Genomic DNA, 12,913 nt, shown 5'->3' on the forward strand with positions numbered 1-12,913 from the left:
AGTCACGCGATAATAATGAAAAAATCTAGCATTATCAGCCGTCGCCCTTGTCTCAATTGAGCCACGGCGACATACTTCAGGACTTCGCTTCCTTGTGGTAACACCGCCAGTAAAGACTTCCATCGTTACTGTGGTGTTTTGGAGTCCATGAAGGGGTACCTATTGAAAGTGTTCTAGAGTCCGAGCACCGAACCGACATCGTGGGTCATAGAATCATTAGCATCGGATGCACGAGAGCGTCAAATTGACACGATCGAGTTATCTCCGCAGTAGACATAATTCCCGGTGCTCTGGTTCTCGCGCGACGATGTCTCAATAGCCGGACTGGGAACTATCGGTGGTGAACTGGGCGTGGTCGATTGAGGGATTCCATGGTGAGAGCTTGGACCAGGCGCCGAACCACCCGACGCATCGTAAGTGTTTCGCTTCTGACACATCCGACACGGTTGGTTTCCATCGCATTTCACTTTTCGCTTCCTACAAGGGTAGCAGGCTCGCGATTCTCGCTTGAGACGCAGCACTCGATCCACCTCGTCATGACTGACACTCATGATGCCGAGGGTCCGAGCTTGGCGAATTTCTTGAAAGGGCAGGTCTTGACCAATACAAGACAGTTGGTTGAAGTGAAGCGGTGAATCTGATGGGACACTTCTGGGCAGCTGGTGTCAATATCTGAGATATCAAGATCCGGCATGTCCAAGGAAAATGCTCTTCGTCGGAATGTTGTGAACGCCTTCTCACATGATTTTCAAATATATATATATATATATACCGTGCTCGATTATTTATGAACAATTAGCCAACACTAAGAATTGTTTATTAGATATTTGCTCGCGTGAGATATATCTCAGCTGATCAAAGAATGAGCATGGCAATGCCGGGTTGGAAGTACTCGGGTTCATATTGCAACATAGATATTGGACCAATACAACAAAACCACCAGGTAAAAGTGTGTTTTAATGGAAAATATCAAATCCAGAACTGCAAACACGAATAATCAATCATTGAAAGCCAATCAATATCTATATTGATACTAGTGTACAGTCTAGAGAATATCATTCATGGATCAATCTTTACTCCTCACGAAACCCCATTCAAGTCCAAGCATCCAACACCCTTTGCTTGACATCCGCTGGATACGAGCTCTCGAAATCTGCGGGCTCCCAGTCCCGTCCCGTGGTATACTCACATGGGAGCAACGCATTCAAGACCACCTTGCCCCCTGGACCGGCGAACAGTTCTCATGCGACATCTAAGGAACCAGTGGGAATCCACGCACATCTTCATAGAATATCACATCCAATCCCGGTCTATAACGAGTGGAGAAGGCCCACACGACGTCCTTGCCGCTGTAGACGTCGATGTCATCACCCACCATTACCAGACGATGGATGGTGTATCCGGCCTTGCAATCGAAGATTAGGTCTCCGATCTGCTTTGAGAATTCGGACGGTGTGGTTTTCGTTGCACGCAGCCGCGCGGTATCGATTTGCAATTCCACCCAGGTGACTTGCGATTCGAACAGGGCAAAGGCATCGGTGACGGGAAGATCGTGCTGCTGACAGATTTTGCGAATCTCGGCGGCAGCCAAAGATCCAATCATTGTGTGCTATTTCGTTTTGTCAGTGTCACCTTAAAATAGGAGTGATCAAATTACAGTCTCATCTGTCAATCGGCCACATGACATAGGCAGAATCGCACTGTTCCGGTAGGTGATGCGGTTGACTTTGTATTTAGGGCAGAGATGGGAGTCACCAGGAAAAAACCATCGCCCGTCAAGTTCGAATGTGAGTACCATTCCACTGTACGGCTGCCCGGCAATCCGCCGATGGGCACAGTGGACGTGGTGATCGGCCGGGTGATCGCCGTGCACATCCAGGATGAGGACCTCACGGACGGCATCCTCGACATTCGGAAAACTCAACCGATTGCACGGTGTGGTTACTACCAGTACACGGTAGTCAAAGATACATTCGACATGGTCATCCCAGGCATGTCGGAGGATACACTGTATGGGTTAGAGGGAAATGCGAGGCGCAATCGGGAGGCGCAATCGCGGAATGAGTAGGGTAAGAAAAATAAAATAGAATAGAATGAGAATAAGATAATCATGACATGTCTGATTGGGGGTTCCGTTGGAGTCCGGGGGTTATAGCGGACCCGTCGTTATCACGCGAGCTGTCAGATCCGGTTTGTATCGTGGCAAAATGAGTTTCTCTGGAACCCTGCATATTGGCCACGCTTGTGGATTCGCTTCTTTAAGCCAAGAGACAAGGTTACAGTGTAACCTGCCAGCCAAGCGTGCATCGTGCGCGGGGCAGCGTGCGCTAAAGGGGCGCCGACGGGATGGAAATGAACTCGGCCGTGGGAATTGTCGTGGTGATTGGATTTGCCTGAACTTGGCAGGCTTTAGCTTCTGGGATCTTTCACAATGGCCACGGCGAAGGTTTCTTATCGTCAAATGAGGCCAAATTGTGTCTCATGGGCCGATGGCAACCGTGAGAATCTCGATCGTGTCGCACAGACATTTTGGATCTGGAGAGGCCTATTCTAGTCAATGCTCCGTTAGTGGGAAAAGGGCAGAATGGAAGAGGATGAGAATAATGGGGAGCGATGGGAGAAGCAGGGAACAAAAGCCGAAGATGAAGGGGAGTTTGCCTCCTGCCTATTGTAGACACCTTGTGGCCTCGCCATTTAACTCGGCCTGACTTCGCCTTGCGCTCCTTTCCTTCTTTCTTTCATTTTGTCTCATCACTCTCCGTCTCTCACCTTTGGCTTCTGACGTGCCTCGCTCACAATGAACTCCTCGGGTCCGGTCGAGGTGGCCGAGGTTGCTAAATCCAGATCTGCCTCGCATGCCATCGGTCTAGACGAGAAGCATGACTTGATCATTGAACCAAGCATTCAGGAAACCACCATCTGCAAAGGCCTCGATGCTGATGCAGGCACTCAATCGCTGGACAAGATTTATCCTAGTGATGAGGATTTGCGCGCGTTGCGTCGAGTTGCGGGCAAGGTGCCATGGTCAGCCTTTACTATTGCGTTCGTGGAGCTCTGCGAGCGATTCTCTTACTATGGCACGACAGCGGTTTGTAGGTTTACCCACAGATGAATGAAGGAGAATGAACCCTGAACTAGAACATTTTGATTGACGGAAATCAGTTGTCAATTTCATCCAGCGACCTCTTCCGGCGAACTCGACTACCGGTGCTTTGTCTGCCGGTGCCAATTGGGACAGTGATGTGCCGGGTGCTCTGGGGATGGGTCAACGAGCATCAACTGGATTGACTTTGTGTGAGTATTGTCAAATCCGGTACGTCAACTTTGACTGATAGCCCAGTCAATCAATTTTGGTCCTATATCATGCCACTGGCGGGTGCGTTCGTGGCAGACCAGTACTGGGGCCGATTCCGCACCATTTTTGCCTCCATCGCCGCCGCCCTCCTCGGACATGTCATTTTGATTATCTCCGCCATCCCCAAAGTGATTGCAAGCCCTGGCGGCTCGATTGTCTGCTTCTCAGTCGGACTGGTGATTATGGGCGTGGGAACAGGTGGTTTCAAGTATGCCTCCCGCAATTGAACCAATGCAGACGGAGACTAACTCTTTGTAGATCTAACATCTCTGCCCTCATTGCCGAACAGTACCGAGAGGACAGGCCGTACATTCAGACTCTGGCCAGCGGAGAGCGCGTCATTGTCGACCCGGCTGCCACCGTCTCGCGCATCTATCTCTACTTCTATATGATGATCAACATTGGCTCCATTGTGGGGCAAGTGAGTATGGTCTATGCCGAACGATACGTTGGCTTCTGGCTGTCGTTCCTTCTGCCCACAGCCATGTTTTGTCTCTGCCCTACAGTTTTGTTCATGTGCCGCAATCGCTATTATTTGATTCCACCCACTGGGTCTGTGTACTCTCAGGCATTCCGACTGTGGAGCCTGGCGATGAAGGATCGCTGGTCTTTCAATCCTGTGCGACTGTATGTCTATCCTGACTTCCAATAATGACAAGAAAAACTGGACTCACGCATCACAGGTTCCGGGGGACATCCAACTCGAATGATTTCTGGGAGCACGTCAAGCCAAGCCATCTCGGTGCGAACAAGCCGGATTGGATGACCTTTGATGACGAATGGGTGGATGAAGTTGGACGTGGGCTCAAAGCCTGCGTAGTGTTCTTGTGGTATCCGTTGTACTGTAGGTGGCGTGCAAATCATATTTGACTGTGACCGTTTACTGACTGTCTTTAGGGTTGTCCTACAACCAGATGCTAAACAACCTCACCTCGCAAGCCGCGACCATGCGCCTCGGGGGTGTGCCGAACGACATCATTAACAACCTCAACCCGCTCTCGCTCATTATTTTCATTCCCATTATGGATCGTATTATCTACCCGGGCCTCCGTCGCGCTGGATTTAACTTCACCCCTCTGAAGCGAATCACGGCGGGCTTCCTCGCGGCGGGCTGCTCGATGATCGTCGCTACAGTGACCCAACATTATATCTACAAGAACGGCCCGTGCGGCAAGAATGCCAACTACTGTCTGGAAAGCGAGGGCAAATATACTGATATCTCGGTCTGGGTGCAGGCACTAACCTATGTGCTGGGCGGTATTTCAGAGATCTTTGCTTCGGTCACCTCGCTGGAGTATGCATTCACCAAAGCGCCGCGCAACATGCGATCCCTAGTACAGGCTGTGGCGCTGTTCATGAATGCCTTCTCTTCGGCTCTGGGACAGGCCCTTGTCAGCTTGTCGGAGGATCCGCTCCTCGAGTGGAACTACGGCGTCACAGCCATCCTGGCATTTGTCGGGGGTGCGGGCTTCTGGTTGACCAACTACAAGTTGGACCGGGAGGAGGACCAACTGAACATGCTGCCGCAAAGTCGGTATCAAGGTAATGAAAAGAACGACGAGGAAAGCAAGTAAGAGGCGATGGTCGATGCACATCGAATGCGACAAGACCAAGATTCGAGCGTTTGGGGAGTGTTCTCATGTGTATTTTCTTTTGGTCTGAGCAGGAACTACATAATTTTGGGTCATTGCTGCTTGTAGATGGGATGAAATGTCTCATGGAGTTTGTCTAGCTGGACTGCTCTTCGTCTTCACTTGTATCTTGATTATCGGATGCCACTGCATCACTCGCCTTTCGCCGCGCTGACCTCGCCTTCTCCGTGTTCTCCACGAATTGTCTCCCTTGACCCGATTCTGAATCTTTTTTCGTCTCGGTCTCCTGTTTTTCTCGACGCTCATCGCCTCCCACGCCTGCTTGGGCAAATACCGTTTCCGGGTGTCGTCAGCCTGGCGCGCTGTGCCGGAGCCTTCCTGGGTCTGCCACTCTTCCTTGGTCCATTGGTCCAGGTGTTTTTGAGAGGCGTCTTGGGCTTGATCCTTGGAGGTGGTGTAGTTCCCTCCGCGCTTTTTGTACTCGGATGCCACTAATTGCGCCTTGCGTGCAGACCACTGACCTGTTTTTCCGCCTTTGTCGCCGCCGTGAATTTCCTGCTTGATTTGGTCACGCAGGTCCGGGTTGATGTATTTGTCCTTCGGGGGGGGGGCATTGTGGCAGACCAAGGTGAGTGGTTTCAACGACAGCTACGAGGGTGGTGATCTACAAGACACCGATGGCATCGTGATGGTGACATCATCTCTGACTGTAATACTTCCATTCCATTCAAAGGTATTGACTCAGTATGCGCAAGATCTAGGATGCCTTGAATATCACGATCTCGAGAGCAAGTGAAATGTCGTTATGTGTTAAAATGCGCCGAGTCTAATACATGTCAAATCAAACAAATCATTCCGGTATCATGTCGTCAAAAATATACACGCGTGCCAAGGGCTACGACAACTTGGGGCGCAGACGCAGGCTCGGGCCTTGCACCAGCTCCAAACAGTTATCGAGGTTCCCCTTCTGGGCAAATTTGAGGTCGTCCAGGTAGTTATCGCGCGGCTGCCAGGGCCCCCGGTCAGCCGCCTTGGGCAGCTCGCGCTCGGCGACCGTCACGTAGGTCGAGGTCAGGTTCAGCAGGTGGCGATCTTGAAGAGTTCCCGCGTCGGCCGGCTTCATTCGCGGCGTGGCAGCGATCATCTTACGCGATTCCAGGGTCTTCAGCAGCCGACACACAAACTGGGCGGTGGCATCGGCGCCTAGCGTCCACGAGGCGTTGGTGTAACCGATGATAAACGAGGCGTTGGGCAGGTCCTGCAGCATCACCCCGTTCCACAGGTACTTGGTTCCGATGTCGATCTTCTTGCCGTCCACTGAGAGTGGCGCGCCGCCAGCAATCTGCAGTTTCAACCCGGTCGCCGTGACGATAATATCGGCGTCCAGCGTCTCCCCCGAGTTCAGCGTGATACCCTTTTTAGTGACAGTTTTGATGGTGTCTGTCTTGACATCGGCCTTGCCGCGGCGCATACAGTCGAAGAAGTCCCCATCGGGCGAGACACAGAGCCGCTGGTCCCACGGGTTATAACGCGGCTTAAAGTGCGGGTCGTAGGGGATGTGGCTCGGAAGCTGCCTGCGCACATTGAGCTTCAGGATCCAGCGCGAGAAGTTGGGGAATCGCTGGCAAAACAGGAAGAAGATGCGCGAGGTGACGATCCAAATGATGCGCTGCAGTTTGCGGTACGCTGAAGACGGTAGTATATAGGACAACCAACGACCATTGGTGCGGTTGGGGAGCGAGAGAATGTAGGTGGGACTGCGCTGTAGCATGGTGACACGCGAGGCTTGGTCGGCCATGTTGGGGAGGAGAGTGATGGCAGTGGCGCCACTGCCGATGATGACAACCTTCTTGTCCTTGTAATTCAAATCCTTGGGCCAAAATTGGGGGTGGATTGTCTGACCCTGGAAGTTATCCAGGCCCGGGATTTGCGCCTGCAACGGCTCATTGTAGTTGTAGTAGCCTGTGCCGAAGATCATAAAACGGGTCGTGAATTTCTTGGCCGTCCCGTCGTGGTCGACGGTGAGCGACCATGTCTTTTCGGAGGTCGACCAGTCGGCCGATGACAGCCGGTGTTTGAAGTGGATGTGCGAGTCGATGTCGAATTTGTGGGCGGTGTCGCGCACGTACTGTTTGATGGCAGAGCCCTCGGCGATCGGGTTGTCGCGACTCCACGGGTTGAAGGCAAAGCCGAAAGTAAAAAGATCCGAATCAGAACGAATTCCCGGATAGCGGAAGAGATCCCAGGTCCCACCCAGGTCATTGCGAGCTTCAAGGATTGCATAGCTGTAGCCAGGCAATTGTTCCTGGAGACGATAGGCGGCGTTGATGCCAGAGATACCGGCGCCGACGATGATCACGTCGAAGCGATGCTCCGACTGTACAGCATGGCCATTCATAGTGATGAGGGGTGAGTTGCGCAAGATTCTGGGGGAGGATGGAGGTGGATTGAGCCACGATTTTATGCGGACATGCGATGTTGAAGGGGTGCATATGCCTCGGTTTCACAAGTGAAGCCGATCGCTCGCGTTGCGAACAAACTACAAATAATAAATTAATATACTATAAAATATTCGATAAGACATATTAAACATGAAAGAAAACCCGGGGATTTCGGTGAGACTCTTACAAAAAAAAAAAAAAAAATCGGGGACTCGGGGGACTCGAACGATGAAGGGATGTCTCCATAGTATATCAGTATACCACCATCGATCATATTCATCACATCCAACATCTTCACCATCTTCACCATCTTGATCTTCCAAGATCCCTCATGAGTTCTTTCATCATGCCGAGGGTCCCCCACCAACCTCGGCCCCAACAACGAGGGATAGTCCTCTCGTTTACTGCTTTCAGTCACCAGTGCGAGTGGATCCTCTCCACTTCTTCTTCCCCCGAGGTTCTTCAAGGGGAAACAAGGCTCCACCTTCGAGACTTATCAGGCGCGATGGCCTCCAGGAGAACTGTGATCTCGTGAGAGACTCTGCTATACCATGTCGTTGACCAAAGTTACACTCTCATTCCAGGAGAAGCTGGACTTTCTCCCTGCATTGGGCTCCATTGTCCTGGCCGGCTTCTATGCCATTCTGACGGGCCTGTGGCGCACCGAGCGCCAGGCCAAGTCCCTGCTCCTGCATTTTGGCTACGCCCTGTTCCGCAAGGCTACCGCGCGTCTGTCGCCAACGCAGATGCAGTATGTGTTGCCGCCTTCCAACAAGATCTACGAGCAGTACACCAAAAAGTCCGGTCTCGTCCCTCAATCGGTGGATTTGGGCCATGGTGCTTTAGGCCACTGGATTGGCGATCGCAATGCCCCCAATGTGCTGGTGTGGTTTCATGGTGGTGGTTTCGGTCTGCCTGCCAATATCGGCTACTTCAAGTTCTATGCCCAAATCATTCGCGAGCTCGAGCGCGCCGGCAAGCAGATCGCCGTCTTCAGTTTGACCTACACTCTCGCCCCCCAAGCCACTTATCCAACCCAGCTGCGGCAGGCTGTGGAATGCGTGCGCTACATCGTCTCCCAGCCTAACCGAGATCCAGCCACCGTCTTCTTGGCCGGTGACTCGGCTGGTGGGAATCTGGTGGGTGGCGTGCTGTCGCATCTGGCTCACCCGCACCCGCAGATCTCGCCTGTAGCCCTCGACGGGAATCTGGGCGGCGCTGCCATGATCGCACCTTGGGCTCTACTGGACACCGAGTTCGAGGGCCAGGAAATCTATCATGGAGGTGACCTGATCACGCCGGCCGTTGCGCAGCCCTGGGCTTCGGCATATCTGGGTGATGCTCCGCGCGACTTCTACACGGATCTGTTAACGGCACCAGCTGATTGGTACCAGTCGTTCCCGGTGAACTCGGTGCTGATTACGGGTGGTGGAAATGAGATTCTCCTTCCCATCATCCAAGAATTTGCCGCCAAGTTCAAAGAGGGCTTCCCCAACGTGGAACTGCTAGTTGGCCACCGCGAGTGCCATGTGGCGCCTATCTACAACCTGTACATTGGGGATCGCACCGAGACACAGCAGGGGAAGAAGGTAAAAACGTGGCTGACGGAGCTTGCGCGGTAGATGCACTCATAGATGGTTCTGTACATCTGCGTATCGGTACATATTTGTCCATCTATTAGTATATACACAGCTCGAGGCAGATTTGTCTTGATCAACTATGGAATACTTGATGTTCCATGCGATAGATGTACGCCATGTGAGAGGATATAGGTACTTCCCGAGGTACTCCGATAGCAATAACATACACATTCGACTGGATCTAGATCAAATAAATGGCATTCATTTCTTCATTTCCACGTCGAGGCCTCCATCAATCCATAGAGTATATTCAAGGTATAAATTTCAGGTATCAAGTCAGGTAGCTCGGCATATTTCCAGTGTATATGGCGTTTCATCACATCTTCAATCACTCTACCCAGCCAAATTTCATTTTCGCCTACGACGCCTCCTGTTGCTGCGCGTGCCGGAGTTTCCGGAAGCTCTGCGACACGACGGCACGAATGCCCTCCTGCATCCACGCCGGCATGCCCCGAATCGTGCTAGCCACAGATTGGCTGGCGGGCAGGATAATCTGGCCACTGTTTTGCGTTAGGACCTGCTTGCAGATGGCATCCGAGACCACCTGCACCGTCATGATGGGTTGCCTGAAATGCTTTTCGTGGTCGGTGAGCATCTTGATCATGGGCGTCCGTACCCACATCGGGTGGATCACACTGCAGTAAAACAAGAACTGATCAGCAAAGGGGTCTCTCTTTCGGCGCTGGTGAGTCAACTTGCCTCGTTCGCACTTTGGGCGCGTTGTACCAGAACCGCAATTCCTGGCGGAGACCCTCGTGGAAGGCCAGAGCACTGGCCTTGGAACAGCAGTAGTCGGTCATCTCGGCCAGTCCAACAAAGCTGGCCATACTGGCCACGGTAATGATGTGGCCATGGTTGGCGCGGACCATGGCCGGCAGGAACTCCTTGACCATCAGGAAGTGCGCGAAGGTGTTCACATCGAGAGTCTGGCGGATCTTGGCCTCGGGCTTCTCCAGAATCGTGCCTTCGTAGGCGACGCCAGCGTTGTTGATCAACACCGTAGGTTCGCCATGGTTGCTCCGAATCGTCTTGGCCACATCGGCAATATTCTCCGAGGAGGTGATATTGGCACGATAGAACGAGACATTGGCCGGCAATTGGAAGGTTGGTTCGTTGATATCCAGAATCACCACTCGCACGCCCGTCCGCGCCAGATCCTCCATGACCTGGCGACCAATTCCACTGCACCCACCGGTCAACAAGACCAACTCGCGTGTGGAGCGCCATGGGTCACTGCGCCGCCAATTGTTCAAAGCCCACTGCGATAGACAACGGTTGGCGGAGCGCAACAGGCCCAGCGCGACCACGACGGCCAGCACCTTCTGGATGGTTGGGTTGCGCAGCCATTGCTGGGCCGGGTCGGGGAGGTGGGCCAGAGCCGTTTGAATATATTGGCGAACAAGATCGAGAGACATGGCGAGCGATGGAGAGGAAAGAGGAAAGAGGAAAGGTGTAGAGAAAAGGACAATGGGGATGGCGTAGAAACCCTCCGGACTGGTGTAACTTGCTTCGACGAGGGCAGTGTATATTCAAATGAGCTGCAATGAGCAAGAGTAAACTCAGCAATAAGTATAGCAATTCTCACAATGATAGAGCTTTAAGAAACGCGCAAATTCCCGAAATTCAAGCGAATGACACTCAGCCGAGGTCCACTTAATGGGGAAATCAATGCGACTCGCGCCGATCAACTTCACATGAAGTCTCCACGTCTCTCTCTCGCTTCTTCTTCCTTTCTTTCTTCTCTCTCGGTTCACCTAACACTGTTCTTTTTCTTTCTTTGAACTCCGACTAATGATGTCGATGACGATGCTAATGCTGTTCCCACAAGCTCCCCCCTCATCCCACCTGCCGAGGTCGGAGATCTTCCCCAACAACTGGTTCATGCCGATCCCTGGTGGAGTCATGGCCCTACCGTCTGGGGCAAAAGGTGTTCCGCCTATTCCTCTCATATTTGGGCCCACTGCCCATGGTTGAATAAGAACTTTCGATCGATGGCCATCTTGTGATTTTTTTTTCATCATGGCGGCCGGCGATAGTTTGCCCGCCCTCGCGGCCTTCACTATCGTGGAGGCCTATTTTTTACAACGCACTCTGTTCGCCGATGAAGCCTTCCGGACCGTGTGTCTGGGGGCCCTGGGGGTCAACCTCCTTCTCAAGGGAATTTGGAGTTTGGCCATTTGGCCGTTCTTCCTGAACCCGTTGCGACATCTGCCCAAGGTCCCGGTATCGTGATGGCCTTCCCGTTGCGATACATCTACAAACACTGACGCGCCTTCTAGGGTCTCATGAACCATGCGCAGATCATTTTTGACTCTCCGCGGGGCCGGATGCCCTTGTACTGGATGAAGACCATTCCCAATGAGGGTCTCATCCATATGCGCGACACCATCAGCCAGAGCTATTTAGTAGCCACCAACCACCAGGCGCTGCTGGATATTATGAGCACCAACACCTACGACTTTGAGAAGCCCTGGCGCTTCCGCAACTTTTTAGCCCGCATTTTGGGCTTTGGGCTGATTTTGTCCGAGGGCGCAGCCCACAAGAAGCAGCGCAAGGCTCTAACCCCGGCATTCAATATCAAGAACATTCGCGCCATGTATTCGCTCATGTGGGATAAGACCAACCAGTACTTAGAAGAGATGGAGAAAGAGCTGAAGCTCAATCCCATGGAGGGTACCAACATCGCTGACGGGGTTGGTAAGCTGGAAATGGGCGTGTGGGGGAGGTACGTGAAGCAGCAAATTCCAGCTCCTCTCCAATAGTGTATACTCATAATGAACCCAGCCGCCTCACTCTGGATATTATCGGACCCGCCGCCATGGGCCGCGATTTTCGCTCCCTGCAAAATACCGACAATAGGGTGGCCGAGAGCTTTCTGAATATTCTCGAACCAACTACCGAAAAGATGGCGTTTTTGGCCATGAACTTTACCCTACCGCAGTGGATTGCGCAGCGCGTGCCGTGGCGTCTTAATCAGGTGGTTGCTAACGAGACCGGTTTCTTGCGCAATCTGTGCAATGACATCGTACGCGAGAAACGTGAAACGCTTGCTGCTTCCAAGGCCTCGACCAAGGATCTTGAAGCAGATATTCTGGGCACGATGATGCTTGGCGGGAACTTTTCTGATACGGAGCTGGTAGATCAGATGTTGACCTTCTTGGCTGCGGGGGTGAGTTATCTTCTTCCTCATTCGATTCCTCCGTATACATTTTGGCACGCACTAACGCCTATCTAGCACGAGACCACCGCCAGTGCCCTTACTTGGGCATGCTATCTACTTACCCAGTACCCAGATACGCAGACCCGACTGCGGGAGGAGATCCGCGCCAAGATCCCCTCCGGCAACAGTCCGATCACATACCAGGATCTGGAGTCGCTGCCGTTGCTCAACGGGGTGTGTCAGGAGGTACTGCGACTATACCCGACGGTACCGGCGACGATCCGTGAAGCAGCTCGCGACACTGTGGTGGTCGGCAAGCACGTACCCAAGGGAACGCGGGTTATCCTGTGTCCGTACGCGATCAATCGTAGCCCAACCTTCTGGGGCGACAACGGTGAGGAGTTTGTGCCGGAGCGGTGGATTGACACCGACAAGACCGGTGCTCCTGTTCCCAACCACAACGGCGGCGCGTCGACCAATTTTGCGCAAATCACTTTCTTGCACGGCCAGCGCTCGTGCATTGGCAAGGACTTTGCGCGCGCTGAGCTGCGCTGCGCCGTCGCTGGCGTGGTTGGTCGCTTTGCCTTTGAGATGCAAGATCCCAAGCAGGAGATCCACATTGCAGGTGCTGTGACCACCAAGCCCGTCGAGGGCATGCATCTCCGCATGCGTCGGGTGGACGAGTGGTAATTCTGGGCTGGAAAATGTGTTAAGCGTGATGATTT

General features: G+C 52.8%; 8 protein-coding genes across 8 annotated transcripts; 4 read left to right on the top strand and 4 right to left on the bottom strand.

Moving 5' to 3' along the window:
- Positions 1–1,252: 1,252 nt before the first annotated feature.
- On the bottom strand, positions 1,253–1,603 carry NUU61_007561 (Carboxylyase-like protein; the record flags this gene model as incomplete). The annotated part of the gene is made up of 1 exon (XM_056658086.1): positions 1,253–1,603. The coding sequence occupies one exon, from the start codon at positions 1,601–1,603 to the stop codon at positions 1,253–1,255; it is 351 nt and encodes a 116-aa protein (XP_056508379.1).
- A 141-nt stretch (positions 1,604–1,744) lies between these two features.
- NUU61_007562 (uncharacterized protein) lies at positions 1,745–2,068 on the top strand (the record flags this gene model as incomplete). Its single annotated transcript, XM_056658087.1, has 1 exon — positions 1,745–2,068. The coding sequence occupies one exon, from the start codon at positions 1,745–1,747 to the stop codon at positions 2,066–2,068; it is 324 nt and encodes a 107-aa protein (XP_056508380.1).
- A 729-nt stretch (positions 2,069–2,797) lies between these two features.
- NUU61_007563 (uncharacterized protein) lies at positions 2,798–4,929 on the top strand (the record flags this gene model as incomplete). Its single annotated transcript, XM_056658088.1, has 6 exons — positions 2,798–3,092; positions 3,163–3,294; positions 3,341–3,563; positions 3,614–3,982; positions 4,039–4,199; positions 4,253–4,929. 6 exons carry the CDS (start codon positions 2,798–2,800, stop codon positions 4,927–4,929), a joined length of 1,857 nt encoding a protein of 618 aa, XP_056508381.1.
- Positions 4,930–5,083: 154 nt separating this feature from the next.
- Positions 5,084–5,631, bottom strand: NUU61_007564 (uncharacterized protein; the record flags this gene model as incomplete). The annotated part of the gene is made up of 3 exons (XM_056658089.1): positions 5,084–5,179; positions 5,248–5,544; positions 5,623–5,631. 3 exons carry the CDS (start codon positions 5,629–5,631, stop codon positions 5,084–5,086), a joined length of 402 nt encoding a protein of 133 aa, XP_056508382.1.
- Positions 5,632–5,842: 211 nt separating this feature from the next.
- NUU61_007565 (flavin-containing monooxygenase) lies at positions 5,843–7,345 on the bottom strand (the record flags this gene model as incomplete). The annotated part of the gene is made up of 1 exon (XM_056658090.1): positions 5,843–7,345. The coding sequence occupies one exon, from the start codon at positions 7,343–7,345 to the stop codon at positions 5,843–5,845; it is 1,503 nt and encodes a 500-aa protein (XP_056508383.1).
- Positions 7,346–7,939: 594 nt separating this feature from the next.
- Positions 7,940–9,010, top strand: NUU61_007566 (lipase/thioesterase family protein; the record flags this gene model as incomplete). The annotated part of the gene is made up of 1 exon (XM_056658091.1): positions 7,940–9,010. The coding sequence occupies one exon, from the start codon at positions 7,940–7,942 to the stop codon at positions 9,008–9,010; it is 1,071 nt and encodes a 356-aa protein (XP_056508384.1).
- A 376-nt stretch (positions 9,011–9,386) lies between these two features.
- NUU61_007567 (uncharacterized protein) lies at positions 9,387–10,443 on the bottom strand (the record flags this gene model as incomplete). Its single annotated transcript, XM_056658092.1, has 2 exons — positions 9,387–9,663; positions 9,728–10,443. 2 exons carry the CDS (start codon positions 10,441–10,443, stop codon positions 9,387–9,389), a joined length of 993 nt encoding a protein of 330 aa, XP_056508385.1.
- A 604-nt stretch (positions 10,444–11,047) lies between these two features.
- NUU61_007568 (cytochrome P450) lies at positions 11,048–12,878 on the top strand (the record flags this gene model as incomplete). The annotated part of the gene is made up of 4 exons (XM_056658093.1): positions 11,048–11,251; positions 11,308–11,753; positions 11,813–12,197; positions 12,264–12,878. 4 exons carry the CDS (start codon positions 11,048–11,050, stop codon positions 12,876–12,878), a joined length of 1,650 nt encoding a protein of 549 aa, XP_056508386.1.
- Between the last annotated feature and the right edge of the window lie 35 nt (positions 12,879–12,913).

Source organism: Penicillium alfredii, assembly GCF_028826965.1.
Source record: "Penicillium alfredii strain IBT 34128 chromosome Unknown utg000010l_segment0_segment0, whole genome shotgun sequence".
Classification (NCBI taxonomy): domain Eukaryota; kingdom Fungi; phylum Ascomycota; class Eurotiomycetes; order Eurotiales; family Aspergillaceae; genus Penicillium; species Penicillium alfredii.